Here is a 17215-nt window from a genome sequence, read left to right as displayed (position 1 = left end):
TCACGTGAAAACCCATAAAGTAGTTGTGCAATGGTCACCTCCTCCAGGAAGCCGTCCCTGCCCTCTTCCCACTCCCTCATTCCCCAGCTCCGCGAAGACAGACGCACAGAGGAAGGACGGCCATGAGGACACGGAGGCCATGACCAGAGCAATGAGCTATGAGCCAGGGACGGGGGGAGAGTGCCCGCAGCCACCAGAGCTGGGGGGGGGGGCAGGAGCCGACCCCTTGGTTTCAGACGTTCACCCTGTGAGAACTGCTGCTGCTGGAAGCCCCCCCCTCTCCCCCCCCATCTGTGGGCATCTGCTTGGGTAGCCCTGGGACCCTGCCCAGGCCCCTTTCTCTGCCTGGCTGCGGGCGCGCGGCGTGGGGTGGAGTCAGATGCAGGCTTTGTGCGTTTTCAAGCCCACTTTTGAGGACCGTGTGCTCTTTCTTCTCTGAGGAGCCAAGGGCTGACAGGAGGGCAGGCTCTCGAGACCGCCCTGGCCCCGGGCGCAGTTCCCGGCCGTGTGACCCTGGCTCGGTGACCTCGCCTCTCATCTACAACAGGGACCAGAAAGCCAACACCCTCAGCCCATCCTCAGCCTGCTGCCCGTTGGGCAGAGAAGGCTTGCCTGGCCGCAGCCATGCCCCTTCCTGTGCCATCGCCCGCGGTGCTTCTGCTCAGCGGCTGAGGTTGGACAGAGACCGGTGGCCAGTCTGCTGGAAAAGGGGAGAGATACACCTGGGGGAAGGTGGTCACCCAAGGGTCCACTCACTGGCGTGCCCCGGGCTTCTGCCTACCCTGGAGGGTTGTACCAAGATTTAGGGAGAAACCTGACATTGGACACTTAACGTGTGCCTGGTGCCAGCCTGTGCTCAGTGGACGTGAGCAGTTCTCTTCTCGCGATGGAAGCTGGGAAGGCAGGGGCCCTCACACACACGGACGGCCCAGCTTCAGCGTGGGGGTCCCAGGGTCAGAGCACTGGGCCCTCAGCAGCCTGTGGTGGAGACTCGTCCCAGCTGCCTTCGCTGAGATTGAAAAGGCTGAAAGGGATTTATGGTGGCTGTGGTCTTTGAAATGCTCAGGGCTGACGGCAGCGACGGTGGAGGCTGCAGAGTTCTCTTCCCCGCCCTCCTCCAGAGCGGCGGGGACCGTGCCCCCGGATGTGGGCCTCAAGGCCCGAGCCCGGAGCTGCCCGCCCCCCCGCCCCCTGGCTATTGTGTGCTGGGCCCTGGTGTGGCTCAGGGCTGGGGGCCAGCGCCGGGACTGTGGGAACGGATTAGAGGCCCTGCTCTGCTTCCCCTCAGTGTAAACCTGATCAAAGACATTCCTGGGATGACAGAGGCCTGTGTGCTTAGAGGCTGCCCAGCGAGCGGGGCCCCCTCGCAGCAGAGCCCGCTGGCTGCCGCCGGGATGGATGGCCTGCAGGACGGGCTGAGGGGTGTGGGGAGCACGGCCTGCACCGCCCCCAGGGCCTCACTCTGTGATCTCAGCCGGGGCTGCCTGCTCTGGGGCCCCACCTCTCCCCTCCGCGGCCCCAGCAAGGAACTGTCTGTCCTTATCTCGTAGCTCTGCTGGGCTCTGGGGCCTTCTGGTTCTGCTGGGCCCCTGCCCCCACCTCCTCACAAGGCTGGGTCTATCCTCCCCCCACCCCCCGCCGGCTGGGTCAGGCAGGGCTGCCTCTCTCTCTGACTCAGAGCATCTGGGTGACCTGTGGGAACACTCGCGCCCCTTCCATTCGGCTCCCACTTCTCAGCACTCACTGTGTTTGCCAGGCTGGCTTTGGGGCAGAGAGCATCAGCAGGACGCCTGTCCTGAGGCTCACACCCCGGGCACACGTGGTGGGGTCTGGCAGGAGTCTGGGGCGGGGGAGGGGCGGAAACAGGCTAGGGGAGATGGAGGAGGGGGAGATGGGGAGGAAGGGGGGGAGAAGGGCCAGGTGTCAGGACCTTGGATGGAGCCAGAGGAGCCAGCAGCCCCGGGAGGGGTGAGCCGAGGGTGGCATGGCCGCCTGAGGCCGAGAGCTGGGGTGGAGGCCGGGCAGGCCCAGGTGAGGGCAGTGACGTCCCTAACAGTTCAGTTTTTATTTCCGCCGTAGGCACGGGCCTTCACTGCCATCTCTGAGTGTGCGCGGGCACCCGAGGGGCTGTGGGTGGCTTGAGAGGACAGCTCAAGGCATCACCCAGAGGGAGAGCCTTCTAGACACCTCCCTTGGGGGCTTCCCAGAGGAGCCTGGGCCACGGGGGACCTGGGACCCCCCTTGCTCGGCCCAGACCTCTGTGCTTTCAGTTGTACAGCCCGTGGGGGACTGTGTCTGGGTCATGGCTCTGCTTTCCACTCTGTCCACCAGGCAGCCCTCACCCACCATCTGCACAGGGACACTGACTGCCACGCGTCGCAGCCCAGCCCCAGGCATTCTCCCCCTCCCCTACCCCCCTTCCCTTCCTGCACAGGGCAGGGCGCTCTCCCTCTCCCTCTCCCGCTCCCTGTTCTTGCTGGAACTCAACACTCAGACTGTTGCCCCTCCCCCAGGACTGCTCCTCAACATGACCCGGGCCCTGGTGGTGTCGCAGCCTCTGCTCAGCCCCCTGCACACATGTGGAGGCCACAGATGTCCCCGGGCCCCCTGCACCGACACGCCGAGCTCGTCCTGGGCTGAGCCGCCATGATGGCGTGGACGGGCCTGGCCTTCAAGGGGCCTTCTCTGGATTCGACTGTCCCTTGGTCCCCTGCCACATGGGATCCCCTCTGGAGCACCCCGCAGGCTCCTGAGGCAGCCTCGCCTCATGTCCCTTCCCACCTCCTCCCAGAAGTCCCAGTGTCCTGCCAGCCTCACGGGTGCCTCACAGGGCTCACAGGCTGCAGTGAGTTGACAAGTAGTGACATCCCTGAATTATCTGACAGCCCCGGGGCAAGGACACACCGGGGACCCCCCTCTGGGAAGCTGGGACCCTGGCCTGCGGACACCTGCCCAGGGCGCCGAAACCCAGGTAGCTGCCACAGGTGTCCACCAGGCCTCCCCATCGACAGTCCGTGTGAACGGCCACCAGAACGCAGCCTGGACACACGGTGTGCTCTCCAGGAGCCTGGGGCCTCGGGACCAGGACTCAGAGCCAGCAGCCATTTGCTCCAGGGGAGGGCTAGCAAAGGCTGGATCCGTTTTTCCTCCCATCTGCAGACAGCCTGGGAGGGCGAACTGCAGGCTCACCAGGCAGTCATGTCGCCTGGCCAGGAGCAATCGCTTCCCTAAAGTCTTCTCTGGGCCCAAGTGCCCCCCCCCCCCTCCCCCCCCCCCCCCCCCCCCCCCCGCACTGTGAGCGCTTCACCCGTTCCTGGATCACTGGCGTCAGCTGGCAACATCAGACGTTTCTGGTTGTCACACTGGGGAGGTGCCATCACCGGTGGGTAGTGCTCAGGACTGCCCCCCTCCCTGCCCCAACGGAGGACCCGGCATCCTGCCTGCCCGCCACCCCCAGCCCAGGAACCCTGTGCCCAGGCTCCGTGCCCCCGGCTCCCCGCTGCCCCAGGAAAGACACAACCCTGGGGTTTTTACTAACTTTATTTCTAGACTTTTCATGTTTGTCTTGTTTTCCGCCGGAAACGTGCTGGTTACATGTCCATGCTGGGAAACACCGCCATGTGCAACCGAAAACCACACACAGACCGGGTGCCCACCCGCCAGACCCTCACAGACTCAATGGTGCTCCCGACCTCAGGGACCCGGTTTGGTTCAGAGACAGAGGCTGCAGCCAGGAGAGGTGAGGGAAGCGGACCTCACAGCTCACGGCCATCCCTCCGGGCAGGGCCACCGAGGGCGCACGTTCTTTTGGTTCGGCAGCACGCTAGGCAGCGCGGGCACACGGCAACACACGGGCTGGCTTCGGCGAGACCTGCAGCCTCTTTAGAGTTGGCATCACGCGGCCCTGAAAAGGACAGAGATCGCGGGGACACGACGCCTTCCAGTGCCCGGAAACAGCGACTCAGAGGCCGGGGCCAGTCCAGGGCACAGCACCACCACGGCACACAAGACAGACTTGTTACAACAACAATAATAATAATAATAATAATGCAGGTTTCATAGCTATATGCAAAACAACACAGCCATCAAAGCTACTAGGATGGTCAATGCTAGGGCAGATGGAGAGTCCAGCATGACAGGCGCAGGGAAGGACGTGGACACGGACACTGGCTGGTCCTCAGACGCCGGGCGGCCGCCCGCACGCAACCCGGCACCCGTCCCCACCAGGCCTGTTGGGGATCTCGGCCGAGTGTCTGTTTGCCGAAGCAGGCGGCCTCGGGCAGGATGGGGGCCGGACTGCCGGTCTACACATGGCTAAATGAAGCATGAGGTATCGTGGAACGGGGGCCTTTTTGGAATAGAGCAGTAATCACATTACATCAAAATTGATCACATTAAAGAAAAAAAAAAAAAACTACACACAAAAAAAAGGCATCCGTAATACATTTTTTTTCTACGAGGAAATGAAAACTCGAACATGGCAGTAATATGACATCATAAAACAGAAAAACTGATCCTCCGATAGCAGCAAAACAATGTGAGAGAGACAGAGAAGCGTGGTGAGTCTGTTTCCGAGCACGCCGGGAAGTCATCCATAGCAGCGAATAAGAAACGGGGTGCGCAGCCTGTCCCTCTGTGGTCCCTCCCGCACTTCTGCCCTCACATCCTCTCCTCCTCCCTCCGCACTCCCCACTTAGTCATTGCTCCCAGGTCCACAGCCAAGATGTGCATTGTCTACCGGTTGCTACCATTTCTTGAAAGGAGGGGTGGGCATGGGACTACGCTGAAACAGCTTGATTGGGGGACCCTAACTCTCCTGGGCCTGATGCCTCTCAGATTGGTTCAGGCTGGATCAACGTTTTTTTTGTTTTTTTTTTCTTCCTGGGGAATTGCCCCCTTCTCTAAGTGGTATCGAGCCCGCCCCGGAAAGGCAGCGGGCTGTGTGTTTGAATCAGGGGAGAGTGCATCACTCGAGAAATCATACTGGCCTTACGGGCATCCTCTGCAATAAATACTCCTTTTAGCCTTAACTATAAATTACATATTTTAGTGTTTAAAAACCTCCCTAACCCTTACACTACATGTCCTTTAGGCAAACCTTTCAGGCTCCCTGCCTTCGGACGCCGGTTGGCACCAAGGAACCTCTCTACGGGGAAAAGGAACGTCGCATCCTGGCTACGGGGGAACGCACACCCTCTCCTTGGCTGGACCCTCGCCTCCCGCAACACCCCCTGGCGACCTAGCGATCCCAACCATTCCACTGGGAACCACCCCCCTCCTCCACCCACGAACGAGAGACCTTCCCTAGAACTGCCGGACCCAAAGTGCTTTGAAATGGAACGGGTTTCAGAACGTCGAGAAGGAGACGAAACGAGCGAGAGCTGTGGGTTCCGCCTGGATCTGAGCAGGCTGCAGGCCTGGTTGGCCGGCAGCGTCTCCTCAAACAGTGAGCTACAAAAATACGAGGATTAAAAAAATAGAATCTGTGACGCTGCTACTTCGGCTTCTCTCTTTAAGAGCGTGCGCGCTGGCCGGTGCCCGACAACCCGCTCAGTGGCCGGTCCACGGGGGAGAGGATTAGCACTCGGTGAAGGTCGGCGACACTATTCTACCCGACAGGTTACGTCAGCCGTGGACAAGGTGAAGAGGTTACACGCCTACCTACGGAATAAACACGCACCAATGACTTATAAAGTGACTACATGCATGAGCAAGCGGGATACGGGATGCCTACCGCGCCTTAAAGCTGCGCTCCTCGGGGGAGCACAAGAATACATCTTTCTATCTAAAAATCCCTTCCTCTAACAATGGTTTGTCGCATTTTTTTTTTTAAAGAACATTTTTATGCTTTAAACATATCCATCGCACCTGAGCCCCCCTGCAGAACTCGCTCCTTGTGTTAAAACCTACCCTTATAACGCAGACACACACAGTCCTACGCAACTAAGTCGATTATGGGCCGGAGCGTCCTCTATGTTGGTAGCACAACCCTCCTCCCCACCAGAGCTTGGGGTTATGCAGCTACTTCTTTTTTTTTTTTTTCTGAACTTTTCTTTTAAAGACAGTTTGGGGTACTTTCTTTTTTCTCTTGCTTAACTCAGAGATAGAGAGGAGAAAGAGCAAAGGAAAAAAAAAAAAAAAAAAAAACAGGAAGAAGTTTTCCCTCTGGCGCGGCCATCCGGGAGGGACGCGTCCAGCAGGGGAGCCCCGGGGCGGCCCTCCCTCCGCCAGCCCCTCAGATGTTCACATCGCGCACGTCGGTGGGTGTGCAGGCCAGGTCCGCCTCCTCCTCCTCCTCCTTGGGGCCCAGGCTCTGCTTGGCCTGGCGCAGGCTGGCCTCCAGCAGGGCTTCGATCTGCTCCTGGCAGGCCCGGAGGCAGTCCTAGGGGGCAGGCGGCAGGGGGACAGGGCCTCAGAAGGAGGCCCACAGGGAAGAAGGCCCAGCCCCCAAACACCATGACCCGGATGGTGATTAGCATAGCAGAGGCTGACCTGAAGTTGCTGCCCCCCCCCCCCCCCCACCCACCGAGAGCTGGTCCCCCAAACCCCAGGACAGACCCTCATGGGCTGCCAGCCTGAGGAGCCCACATGCCAGCTGGCCAGTGATGGCTCCACTCAGGACTGAGGACCACAGGGCTGCTGGCCATGGATGCGCCTGTCCCCCGCCCCTCCCCTCCCCCGCCTGTCCCTGTGTCCCCAGCAGCAGGGCCCGGCCTCTCGCTGGAATCCCTCTGCTGGGCTCTGGGCTCTGGCCCCGCCACTGTCTGAGGTGAATCCAGCCATTCCATCCGGGGCAGGGAGGCCCTCTGAGCCCTGCTTTTTGGACTGAACCTCTGCCTCCTGCGGTGAACGGCCATTAAAGGCATTAAGCCGTGCATGACTGCGAATGACTTGGGTGGCCTGGGGCTCCTTATGCTGTTCAGCCTGCATCCTGGAGGGGCCCTGGCCTTGTGTGGTGCCCACCCGGACCTCAGCCCCGACCTGTGATGGGCTGACTTTGGTCCCTGAGGCCCAGCTTTGGAGAAAGGCGGGCAACCCAGGTGGGCTTCACCCCCCTCCACCCCGCCCACCCTATTGGTTAGTGGCATTTCTAGTGAGCACGCTCCCCCCCTGCAGCTTGGCTACTGGAGAGTGAAGTGAGCATGAGGCAGAGGGGAGTCTGCCTCTATAGACAAGAACGGTCCTCTGGGAACAGTCTATTGACCTGGTCCGGGGTCAAGGCGGTCACTCACTCCCACCAAACCGCTCTGGTCTAATTTGGTAAATGCCATAAACCCTTGTCGTTGTTATTTTAATTCCTTAAGGAAAGCAGTAAAGTGGGGACGAAACAATGGCGTTTTTAAAGACAGCACCGCCGCCTCTGGCTCTGACTTGCAGCGGCAGCTCCCCGCGCCCACGGTCATGACCTCAGACCCCACAGGAGCCCTTTCTTGGCAGCTGTTTACTGGCATCCACACTGTGGCCGGACAAATCCGCCCGGGCCCACTGCACACCCGTGAGGGCATGTGCCACTGCCGGCAGCCCCTCTTCCCAGGCCTCGGTGGCCCCTGAGGGCCCGTCTGCGAGTTCTGGGAGATGCAGCTGGCACTGTCCGCCTGAGACTGGTCCTGTGCCCCCCCCCGCCCATCTTCGGGGGCCTCGGCACTAGTCAGAGCATTCCCCTGGAGCCAACTGTGGCTGCAGCACCCAGCGCTGGGCACCTCCTCCCCGAGACCAGCAGGTCCGCCCCTGCCCGTGCGGGAGGGGTGCCCGGCCACTTACCAGGTCACACTTGATCAGTGTGGAGAGGAATCGCGTGAGGCGGTGATAGGACAGGAAGCTGTTGGAGCTTCCCAGGTGCAGGCCTTGCACTGCGGCCACCACGCTCCCGGCAGCCACCATGGAGGGCGGGTTGGAAATGAACTTCACGTCTGCAGCAGAGGGAGAGGCAAGGGGCGGGGCGTGGGGACGCTGCAGGATCCCTGTGACCTGTACCCTTGTCACAGGGCCTGTCCCAGCAAACGGGCCTGGCTGAGGAAGTGTGGGCGTCCCTGCCACCCAGCACCTTTCCCGCCTGGGCACAGGAAAGGCCCTGGGGCTCCCGAGGTGCCTAAGGCGGGAGCTGGTGCCTTCACTCACTAACGAAGGCCAGAAGCAGCCCTAGCCAGTGCCACCGTCTGAGCAGCCAGCAGAGGCCCGGCCAGGGCACCCTGTGACAGCGAACACCCCCATCTGGTCCTTTCCGCACGAGCCTTGTGAACACGGAGCCCGTTTGCACAAGTGAAAGATGACAGAACCCACCAGGAGCAGAGGCGTCGCCTCTCAGGGCTGGAGGCCTGCCATCCTCCAGAACGGCAGTCCCCAGCGCGGGGCACACGCCCGTGGGGCGACTGGAGAAGGAGTTACTCACAGTGAACCTTTGGCATTTCCTGTGGTTCTAGGGGCCTCGTGTACAACATATAAACATATATTGTGACATGTCTATGCATTTCAGTTCTATTCTATGTTTTGAAACGTTGCTGTTTTTTTTTTTCATATCACTTCATATTACTTTTTTAAATAATTTCTTAGTGATTTCTTCCTCAGTAGGTCGATTCCGGTCAAGGGCACGTACCTGGTTGCAGGTTCCACAGCCCTGGTCAGAGTGAGTGTAGGAGGCAACCAATCGAGGTGTCTCTTTCACACCGATGTCTATCCGTCTCTCCCTCTCCCTTCCACTCTCTCTAAAAATCAATGGAAAAATATCCTCGGGTGAAGACTAACCACAAAGAAAAAAAAAGAAGGGGGGGGAGCTCCCGTGTACATGCACGTACACGTTTGGAAGAGCTGGGCGGTGGCGTGTGCACACGTGCAGGGACTCGGGAAGCCTGGTGTCCGGGTGTAGGGAGAGCAGAGCCCCCCCCTCCCCCATGGCGCCTTTCAGGGGGGGCCCTTGCTCACGCCCACCTCACATAAGCTGTTGGTTTTTGAGCTCAATGACGTCACTCCCTTCTGAGAGGCCCCTTTGTGACCAAGAGCACGACGGCATCTCAGTCACCCCCAAACTGTGGGGGCACAGTGGGGACCAGGGCCTGAGCATCTTCCGAGGGCCCGGCTGGCGGCTGCTCCCTCGGGCCCCGCCCTGGAGTGAACGTTTGCAGCGACCTGGATCCCCGCAGGCATCGGAGCAGAAGGCGGGGGGGGGGGGGGGGGGGGCCCTGCTGGGCCCCGTGTGGGCAGCTTGGGAGCTGGACCAGAGCCAGTTTGCAGACTGTGTGCCAGGGCTGCTTCCCTCACTGCCAGCACCCGCAGGCCACACCCCCCGCGGCCCGCAGATCTGGGGAGAGGGGGAGCTCCAGGCTGCCCCAGCTACCCTGGGGGGAGGGTGTGCAAGAACCAGTCCTTGTGTGATCTCCAGGAAACTTGCTATTTTCCCAAACAACTTTCAGCTCCATAAAAGGCAGCCTGGGAGTCTCCGGAGGCCCCTCCCAGAGGCTCCCCACCCCTGCCCGAGGGCCAGAGCGGGAGGCCTGGGGAGGGGGCGCCCGGGCTGGGCCGTCCAGGCCAGCAGCGTGCTTGGCTTCTCCTCCTGGGCCCCCATGCCTCACTTGGAAGGACTCGGAGGGGGGCGGAGCCCTGCGGAATCTTCCCAGCTCTTGCCTAACCCAGAAATACCAGCCACCAGGGCGCCCGGACATCAGGAGGGTGCAAGGAGTTGCCAGGCTGGGGGCTCTGCCACGTGGGGGTGGGGAAGACACCGGAGGCCAGCCTCCCCCTCTGATGAAGTGTGGCCCTCAGCGTAAGTCCCAAAGAGATGACGTGGGATGGGGCCTGCGTCCTACAGTCAGGGTCTCCAGGGAGAACAGGAAGCAGTCACGGGGTGTGTGTGTGTGTGTGTGTGTGTGTCAGGATCGGGGCTGGGGGAAGCTGGAGGCAGCACTGTGTGTGTCTGTGTGTGTGTGTCCCCACCCTCGGTTTTGCAAGGCTGGCTGTGGCTGGGATCTGGGGCCCGGGCAGGGAATGTTGCCCCCTGCCGTCAACCACAGCAGCAGGCCGCTCCAAAGCTCCTCCCAGGCTCGGCTGAGGCGCCCCTAATAGGGCCTCAGGGCGGGCCGAGCTGGCTGCCCGAGCACGTGGTGCAGGCGCTGGCGGCCAGCCGGGCTCCCCACCCCTGTAGGCGCCCCTGGCAGGTGGCCCAACTCGGGAGAGGCCAGAAGGGGGCCCCAGCGCAGACTCCTTGAGGACATAGGAAAGGACTGGAGAGAGAGGGGGAGAAGCAGGAGGGGGGAAGGGAGGGGAAGAAAGGGAGGGAGCAGAAACCAAGGCAGCTGGACACAGGCAGACAGCCACTCAGCCCCGGGAGGACAACCCCTCCCCCCCACCAGGCTCACCTACAGGCCAAGCCCTCTGCTCAACAGAACAGGGGAAGAGGAGCACTTCTGAGAACAGAAGGGGCCTGGTGGGGAAACGGAGGCAGATGGCAAGAAGCCCGCCGGGAGCACCCAGGGAGATCAGGCCGGCCAGCCAGCCAGCCTACCTGTGGCACACAGGGCGACAAAGGTCTGCGCGTGTTTGCGGATGATCTGCTTGTTGACCTCGGCCACCGGCATCTTGGAGAGGAAGTGCTCAATGAAATCGTGGGGGGTCATGGCCGCCAGGTTCCACTTGAGCTTATTCACCAGCACCATCTCCATTTGCTGTGGAAACGGGTGACCAAACATGAAAAGTGCAGGGAGATTCCCGGGAGGTGATGGGGGGAGGGGGAGGGAGTGGGACCAGGGTTTTGGAGAGAAGTGATGGGGATCTGGGGACCCAGGACATGGGGGACAGCATGCAATCCCAGATTTTAAAAAAAGCGAATGTGACGCGTGAAAAGGCTCCTGCTGATTATTATTCAGATGACAGTCCACACGTGGCGACAAAAAAGATCTCCCGCACCAGGAACGCACGCAAGACCTTGTCCTTAGCGCGCGCTGCCCACGCCGTGGCCGCTAGAGGGCGCGCGCCGCCCATTTTTGGGCCGCGCTAGGGATTCAGCCGCGTGGAGAGTCGAAGCAAAAATGAGGCGGGGGGGGGGGGCGGCGGCGGGGATGGGGGGCCGCGGGGTTCGGGGTAGCAGGGTCTCCCGTCCTCCCCACCCCCCGGGGTCCTGTGGCTAGCGGGGAGTCGGGAGGCGGCGGGGTTACCAGCAGCTCCTCGGGCTGGATGGAGTGGTCAGTGTAGATGCACAGCTTCTCCGCCGTCAGGGGGACGGTCTCCTTCATCTTCGAGGCCACGAACATGCAGGCGGCGCCCAGCAGCTGCAGGCGGCCCTTGGGCAGGGGCTCCAGCGACAGGAAGCGGTCCAGGTAGTTCATGGCCAGCGGGAACACCTCCTCCTCGCACTTCTGCTCCTCGCAGACCTGCTGGAGGGCAGGGACTGTCATTGCCGGCGCCCCAGGGACCCCGTGCGTGGACCCCGCGCCCCCTACCCGGCTCGTGGGTTTCTGGGCGCACGGAGGGCCGGGGAGGGGGCGGCAGACGCTCCCGTTGATGCGCTGCCTCCTCCCCCGAGTGTCCCCGACACCCAGCGACTGAATGAAACTGAAAGGGAAAGTCCTCGGAAGCCGGGCCCGGCGGGAGCGGGCCCGGCGGGGCGGCGTGCGCGGTGTGCGGGCGGCCGGCCCCGGGGACCCTGGCCCCGGTGGGTGCTCGGGGCCCCGCCCAGGCCAGGGTCGCATCCGATGAGGTGTGGGGCCGGGGGGCTGGGCGCCACGCTCGCAGCGCCTGCGAGACACAAAGGTGGCGTCCCAGGCTGCCGAGCCGCATTTCCCCAGACGTCATCTTTTCAAAAAATATTTTAAAATATAAAAAAAATACCTGGGTGCATAAAAAATACCTGAAAATAACCCCGGGGCGGCCCTCTACCCGAGCCGGGGGTCGGGAGCTCGTTGCAGGCTCCGGGGAGATCCCCAGGAATTCAAAACCAGGCACCCCCCCCTCCCTGGGCGCGGGCACCGCTTCTCTCTCTCGCAAGGGCACCACGCCGCACTTAAAAATAAAAAAAAAAAAATACTTGTGGGTTCCTCAAAGTCTGAAAATGTGACCCGAGCCTCTGGCTCGCTCCAGACAGATCCCCCAAGCGGAGACCCCTGCGGACGAGGGTCCGTCCGCAGAGTCTTGGGGGCCACGCGACCTTGCAGTCCGGTGTGCTCGCCGGCCCAGGCTGGCCGTGCAGGGCACCCCGGGACTTGCTGCTTGAACAAAGAGCCCCCCCTTCCCCAGTGGGGTCCCCCCCACCATACCCGCGCTCGGTCCCCGCACCCCTCCCACCAGTTTTTGGCTACCGCAGGGCCCCTAGCCGCGGCCCCAGCGCCTGGCCGACTGTTCCCCTCCCCCATCCCGCCCCCAATTATTAATAAACTTTTAGCTTTGCAATAAAAGAACAAAGATGGCGCATAATACTGGCACGGGCGGCCCATGCATACGTGTCCCAGAATATTCATTTAAAAAATCAAATACGCGCCCCTCTCCCCACGAAGCTGGCGGCTCCGCGCAGCCGGGAGAGGAGGCGCAGCGGGGCCACCAAGGGCGCCCAACCTGCCCCCCGCCCGCACCCTCTGGCCAACTGGGGTGCGCCTGGCACTGGCTTTCCCCAGGGGACCCCTCGCCGGCCGCTCCCCTCCCCCCAGGAAAAGGTATTTCTAACGCCCCCTCGCCTTCCTAGTAAAAAAAAAAAAAAAATGCCCGCAACATCTCTACATTCTGAAAATAGGATTCCTAGCAGCAGCCCCGGCAAACTTCAAAGTTGGAGTGGGAGGAGAGGGGCCAAGAGACGTGAGTGTGGGCGACAGGCTGCGGGGGTCTCAGGAGAGCCGCCCCGGTCCGCACCTCCAGCATCCAGGTGGCCACGACCTTCCGCATGGCCGGCAGGATCTCCTTCTGCACGCACTTGAAGTAGGACACGGAGGGCGCGCACGCCTCCTCCGCCTTGAGCATGGCCCGCAGCACCCGGTCGTTGAGGAGGTTGGCATCGGGGTACGCGCGGCGGATGGTGTCCACCTCGCAGCACAGGAGCTGGTGTGCCATGGCTGGGGCTCTCCGGGTGGCCTGGGGCGGGCGGTGGGTCGGGGGGTCGCTGTGCGCTCGGCTCCGGGCTCCTGCGCGCCGCGCTCCTGCCTCCTGCGAGCTCCTCTGCCCTTCGCCGCCGGAGCGCGCGGATGCTGCTGCTCGCTGCTGCTGCGCCGACAGCCCTCTGGAGGCTCCAGGACTTTGCAACTTCCAACAAAACTCCCCTATAGCCGGTGTGACGTTACTGTTGTTCCGAGATCAAAGCCGCGCGGAGAATGGGAGGGAGGGGGCGGGGGCGGGCTCAGGGGGAGGGGGCGCGGGCGCGGGCGCGGAGCGCGGGGGAGCGGCGAGGGGCTGAGTCCCGCAGCCCAGTGGCCCCCGAAGCCCGGTTTTCATAGAAATGCAAATCGCCCCGGGGCAGCCTTTCTCCCCGCCGCCGGGGAAGAGGGGTGCAAGGGGGGCTGTTCTCCCGGAATGGGCCCCCTGGGATTTTTGGGGGTGGGGTGGGGTGGAGGTGGTTCTGCAGAGGGGGACAGCTAGGAGGGGCGGGCGGGCCACACGCAGCCGGGGCGGGGGGAGGGGGAAGACCACGTGGAAGGGGGCTTCTGGGGCTCGGCGACACCCTGTATGGGAGCCGGGAGAATGGGCGCGCTTCCGAGAGCGCCACGAGGCACCCACGGGCGGAGCGGCGGCCGAGGAATCTCAGCGCCCGCATCTCCTTTCATTTTCATTAACACGTGTAGGTTTCAGGAACCATTTAACATGCAGGGACACCGGGCAGAGAGCCCCGCAAGCCGCCTGCAGGCTTCGTTCCGGTGCACGGGGGCGGAGGGGGTCGTTGCATGTGCCTGGGGGTGGGGTGCGGGACACACTGAACGTTTAAGAGATTTCAGCCTAGCGTGCGCTCGCTCGAGAAAAATAAAATAAAATAAATGCCCGAAAATTCCAGCAGCAGCCCAAGATGGTGGCCAGCATTTCCCTCATCCTGTCGTCCTCGCCTGGGGGATCCGCGGGCTGTCTCCCTACCTGGGCCAATCCGTCCTTGCGGGGGTCCCCAAAACCCAACCCACCCAACCCGACAATTTAACTGTTAGAAAAACACCCTTTATAGAAGGCAGCAAAGCAGGGGTCTCTGTCCGGCTCATTTTAAAATGAAGAAGTAAAATAAATCCCTGGAAATATCAGTCGCTTCTCTGTCTGGGACAAGACCACCGGAAGCTCCCTAATTGGTTCTGTTTGGGGGGGGGGGGCGGAGGGTGCACGCCTTTTCACCATCATCTGCGCTGGGACTGCATTCGGGAGCCCCAAGGGGGTGGCAGGGGCCAATAAAAAATAAGAACAATTATAAGTTAAAGAAATGGGTGTACTGACCTGATGGTTTTTTAACAAAAAAATCTATTCCATGTTCGTGGTTACAGGAGAGGGTCCTCAATATGATCACAAAATTTAAGATATATAAAAGAATACATAAAGTGCTTTATTGTTAGATTCCGTCTTTATGTGTTTTTTTTTTTTTAACCATAGGGACATTTTACCAAATCTTAACATTAAAAAAAAAAGTTTTACACATTACCTGCCCCAAATTAAGAAAACTGTTCATTTACTTTCCTGTGTCATCAAACCACTGTATCCCCTAAAACAGTCAAGGCTCAAAGAAAAAGGACAAAAAAAAAAAAAAAAAAAAAAAAAAAGGGACCCCTCCCTTCGCAAGGGGGCCCGCACCAAGGCAAGACACCCCCTCTTTTGGGGCCGATTCGTCCGGCGTTCCCCTCCCCCCGCCGGGATTTAGGGTCCCAAATACTCGGGGTCCAGGACGGTCATGATCCCCGGGCTCACGCCTGGGCAACCGTGGGTGGCCCGGGCGGGGAGCGCCCACCGCGCGTCGCCCTCCCGCGGCACCCACGCCCGCGTTGGCGCGGGGTGCCCAGGAGCCTCGCAGCATCCGCCCGCGCACGAGGGCGGCCGGGCTGCTTTTCATTCATAAAATTCCGCCCCGGTGGCCGCCCGGGTGATTTATGAGGCTGCGCGCTATCTCCGGGCGGCTCCCGTCCTGGGGTCCCGGGGTCCGAGCCCCGCGGGCACCCCCCTGGCCGGCCCGAGGCGGGCCAGCGACGGCCAGGGCGGCGGGCCATACAGAGGTTCGCCCACTCCGGCAAAATGGGCTCCCGGTCCTGGAGGGAGCTCCCCCCACCTCCCCGCCACCCCCCCACCCGGGAGCGAGGCAGAGGAAACTGGAATTAGCATGAGCCAATGGGGGTGCGGCGCTGTTACTAGGCGGACCAGGCAGATCTCAACAAGGAACTCCGTTGAGCTCCCCGCTCAGGGACGGGCGCAAAAGTGCAAGCCCGGCCGCCGGGCGTGGAGACAGAGCCGTCCAGGAACCCGCGGGGGAGGCGCTGGAATGTGGGGCCGGGCGAGGAGCGCCCGCCGCCCAGCCCCCACCGGGGAGCTCAGATCTGCGTTCCCCAGAACTCCCGAGGGGGCCCCAAAACCGGGGGCCCTTGGAGGCTGCTCCTTCTAGGAGAGCAGAGGAGGCATTTTTTTTTTTAATTTTAACTTTGTTTTTTCTTAACAGAAAAGTAACTTTAAAAACGTTCCGGTTGCAGTTTAATTTTGCATTGCCTTAAAAAAAAAAAAAAGAAAAAGAAAAAGAAGAAAAAAACCACCCCGAAGCAGGAACTGCGAATTCTGGGCTCATTGAAAGTGCTCTGCTCTCATTTCTCGGTGACCATGTGTAGACAAAAGGCTGATAGCCCCATCGCAGGGACACCACGTTGGTTCGGAAGGAAATCTAAAAGTAACTTCAATCCCTTCTCGCTTTCCCCCGGCCCCTGGCCCCCAGCCGGGGTGACGGCGGAGGGGCGGACGGTTGGCCTCCAGAGGGCGAATTCCGCCGCGAGCGCGCTCGCCACCGTCCCTGGCGGCGGTGGGAACTCCATTCAGGCGGGGGAGGGCGCGCTCATTCAGGAACCGAGCGGCGCCGACCTTGGCCAGCTCCGCGGCTGCGCGCGGCTCCGCGGGGGGAGGGGGGGGGGCTCTGAGGAGGGGGTGCAGGGCCCGGAGGAGATCTCCCACGGGTGCTGACCTCCGGCACCCGCTTTCCCCCCCGGGAGGACAGGAGTGGAGGGTGCGGCGTTCCCAGGTGGGGTCACCTGCAGCCGCATACCTGCGGCGACTTGAAAGGACTTGGCTCCAGTTCCGCGAGTTTTTCATTGTTAAGCCCTTAAGGAGCCCTAGAAAAACGCTTCCGAATGAGGGCCGCGGAGTTCCGGAGGCGCCCGGGCTCCCCTTCCCCCAAGGGGCTGTTGGCTTTGGGGGCGCGCATGGCGGTCCAAGTGCTGCGGTGGCTCCGCCGGGGCCGCGCAGGGCGGACCCGGACCCGCGGCGCCCCGAGGCTGCGGTCCCCGGCCCGGGCGCTGACCCGGGGCAGCCACCAGCTGGGCGCGGGGGCAGCCGCGCGTTCCTGTCCCTGACCCATTCATTTCAGCCACACACGGACCAATCCCCTCCTCCGAGCCCCAGTGGGGTAGGTGTGGCAGGATGCGGATGGGGCACCCCTTTCCCACCTCTGGAGGCCTCAGGCGAGGCGTGCGTGGGGGCTTGAAAAGCAAACCCCAAGGTGTGGGAGGAGGCTGGCTCCCCCTGCCTCTGGGATCCATAGGGAGGAGGTGAGAAGAGATTCTAACTCCTGGATCTGCGCCCCTCGAAGCGCATGGCCTGGTACCCTGAGCAGCATGCAACACCAAGCGCACGAGGAATGTCCCGGCCTCCTGGCTCAGGCCCTGGCCAGGGGCTGACCAGGTGCCGTGGAGGGAAAAGATAGCCACCTCCAACTAAGGCTGATCCGGGGGTGATGCCCTAGTAAGTTATGTCCTCTTGTCTCCCTTGGCCAACCCACGGCCCACCCATCCGGGCTGAGTACAGCCCTGCCTCGGACGAAGGCGCGGGGAACCGCTGCGGGGACTCGGAAACCTTGGGCTGTGGCTCTCGGCTTCTGCAGGAAGACGGGTTCCAACGAAGGGCTCGAGGCCCCTTCCCTCACCTCTAAGGCTTGTCACTTGCGGGCTTCCCCCCCCCCCCCCCCCATCTCCCTGCTTTCCAGTCAGCTTTGTTCTGCCCTGGAAAGGCTTCCTTGCTTCGCCGTGGCCCCGGGGGCGGGTGGATGGAGGGGACCCTCTCAGTTCCGGGGCTCCGGACACTTGCCAGG

The 17215-nt window shown here is 61.9% G+C and overlaps 2 protein-coding genes across 4 annotated transcripts in view; one reads left to right on the top strand and one right to left on the bottom strand.

Annotated features, from left to right (window-relative positions):
• The window catches only part of LTO1 (LTO1 maturation factor of ABCE1), a 35217-nt gene that overhangs the window by 8306 nt on the left and 9696 nt on the right, over positions 1-17215 (top strand). The gene's annotated exons all lie outside the window — the stretch shown is intronic.
• CCND1 (cyclin D1) lies at positions 3523-13239 on the bottom strand. 3 transcript variants are annotated; one of them, XM_045577455.1, is made up of 6 exons: positions 12829-13239; positions 11145-11363; positions 10496-10655; positions 7762-7910; positions 6257-6382; positions 3523-5661 (listed from the first exon to the last, which is right to left on the bottom strand). In XM_045577455.1, exons 1-6 carry the CDS (start codon positions 13024-13026, stop codon positions 5650-5652), a joined length of 864 nt encoding a protein of 287 aa, XP_045433411.1. In that variant the 5' UTR covers positions 13027-13239; the 3' UTR covers positions 3523-5649. The 3 variants fall into 3 exon arrangements, with proteins under 3 accessions (XP_045433411.1, XP_036282761.1, XP_036282762.1); XM_036426868.2 differs by having other exon boundaries at positions 3523-6382; positions 12829-13238; XM_036426869.2 differs by having other exon boundaries at positions 3523-6382; positions 11145-11360; positions 12829-13238.

The sequence above is a fragment of the Pipistrellus kuhlii genome, unplaced genomic scaffold (genome assembly GCF_014108245.1).
Source record: "Pipistrellus kuhlii isolate mPipKuh1 unplaced genomic scaffold, mPipKuh1.p scaffold_m20_p_9, whole genome shotgun sequence".
Lineage (NCBI taxonomy): Eukaryota > Metazoa > Chordata > Mammalia > Chiroptera > Vespertilionidae > Pipistrellus > Pipistrellus kuhlii.
The sequence above is the reverse complement of the archived record's forward strand: the minus strand, read 5'-3'. Positions and strand labels throughout refer to the sequence as shown.

Coding starts and splice junctions, on each gene's coding strand:
- CCND1 (XM_036426868.2), bottom strand. CDS start 13,026: ATGGCACACCAGCTCCTGTGCTGCGAGGTGGACACCATCCGCCGCGCG. Junction 10,656..11,144: donor TCCAGCCCGAGGAGCTGCTG/GTAACCCCGCCG, acceptor CCGTTTCCACAG/CAAATGGAGATGGTGCTGGT. Junction 6,383..7,761: donor CACTGATCAAGTGTGACCTG/GTAAGTGGCCGG, acceptor CCTGCCCCCTAG/GACTGCCTCCGGGCCTGCCA.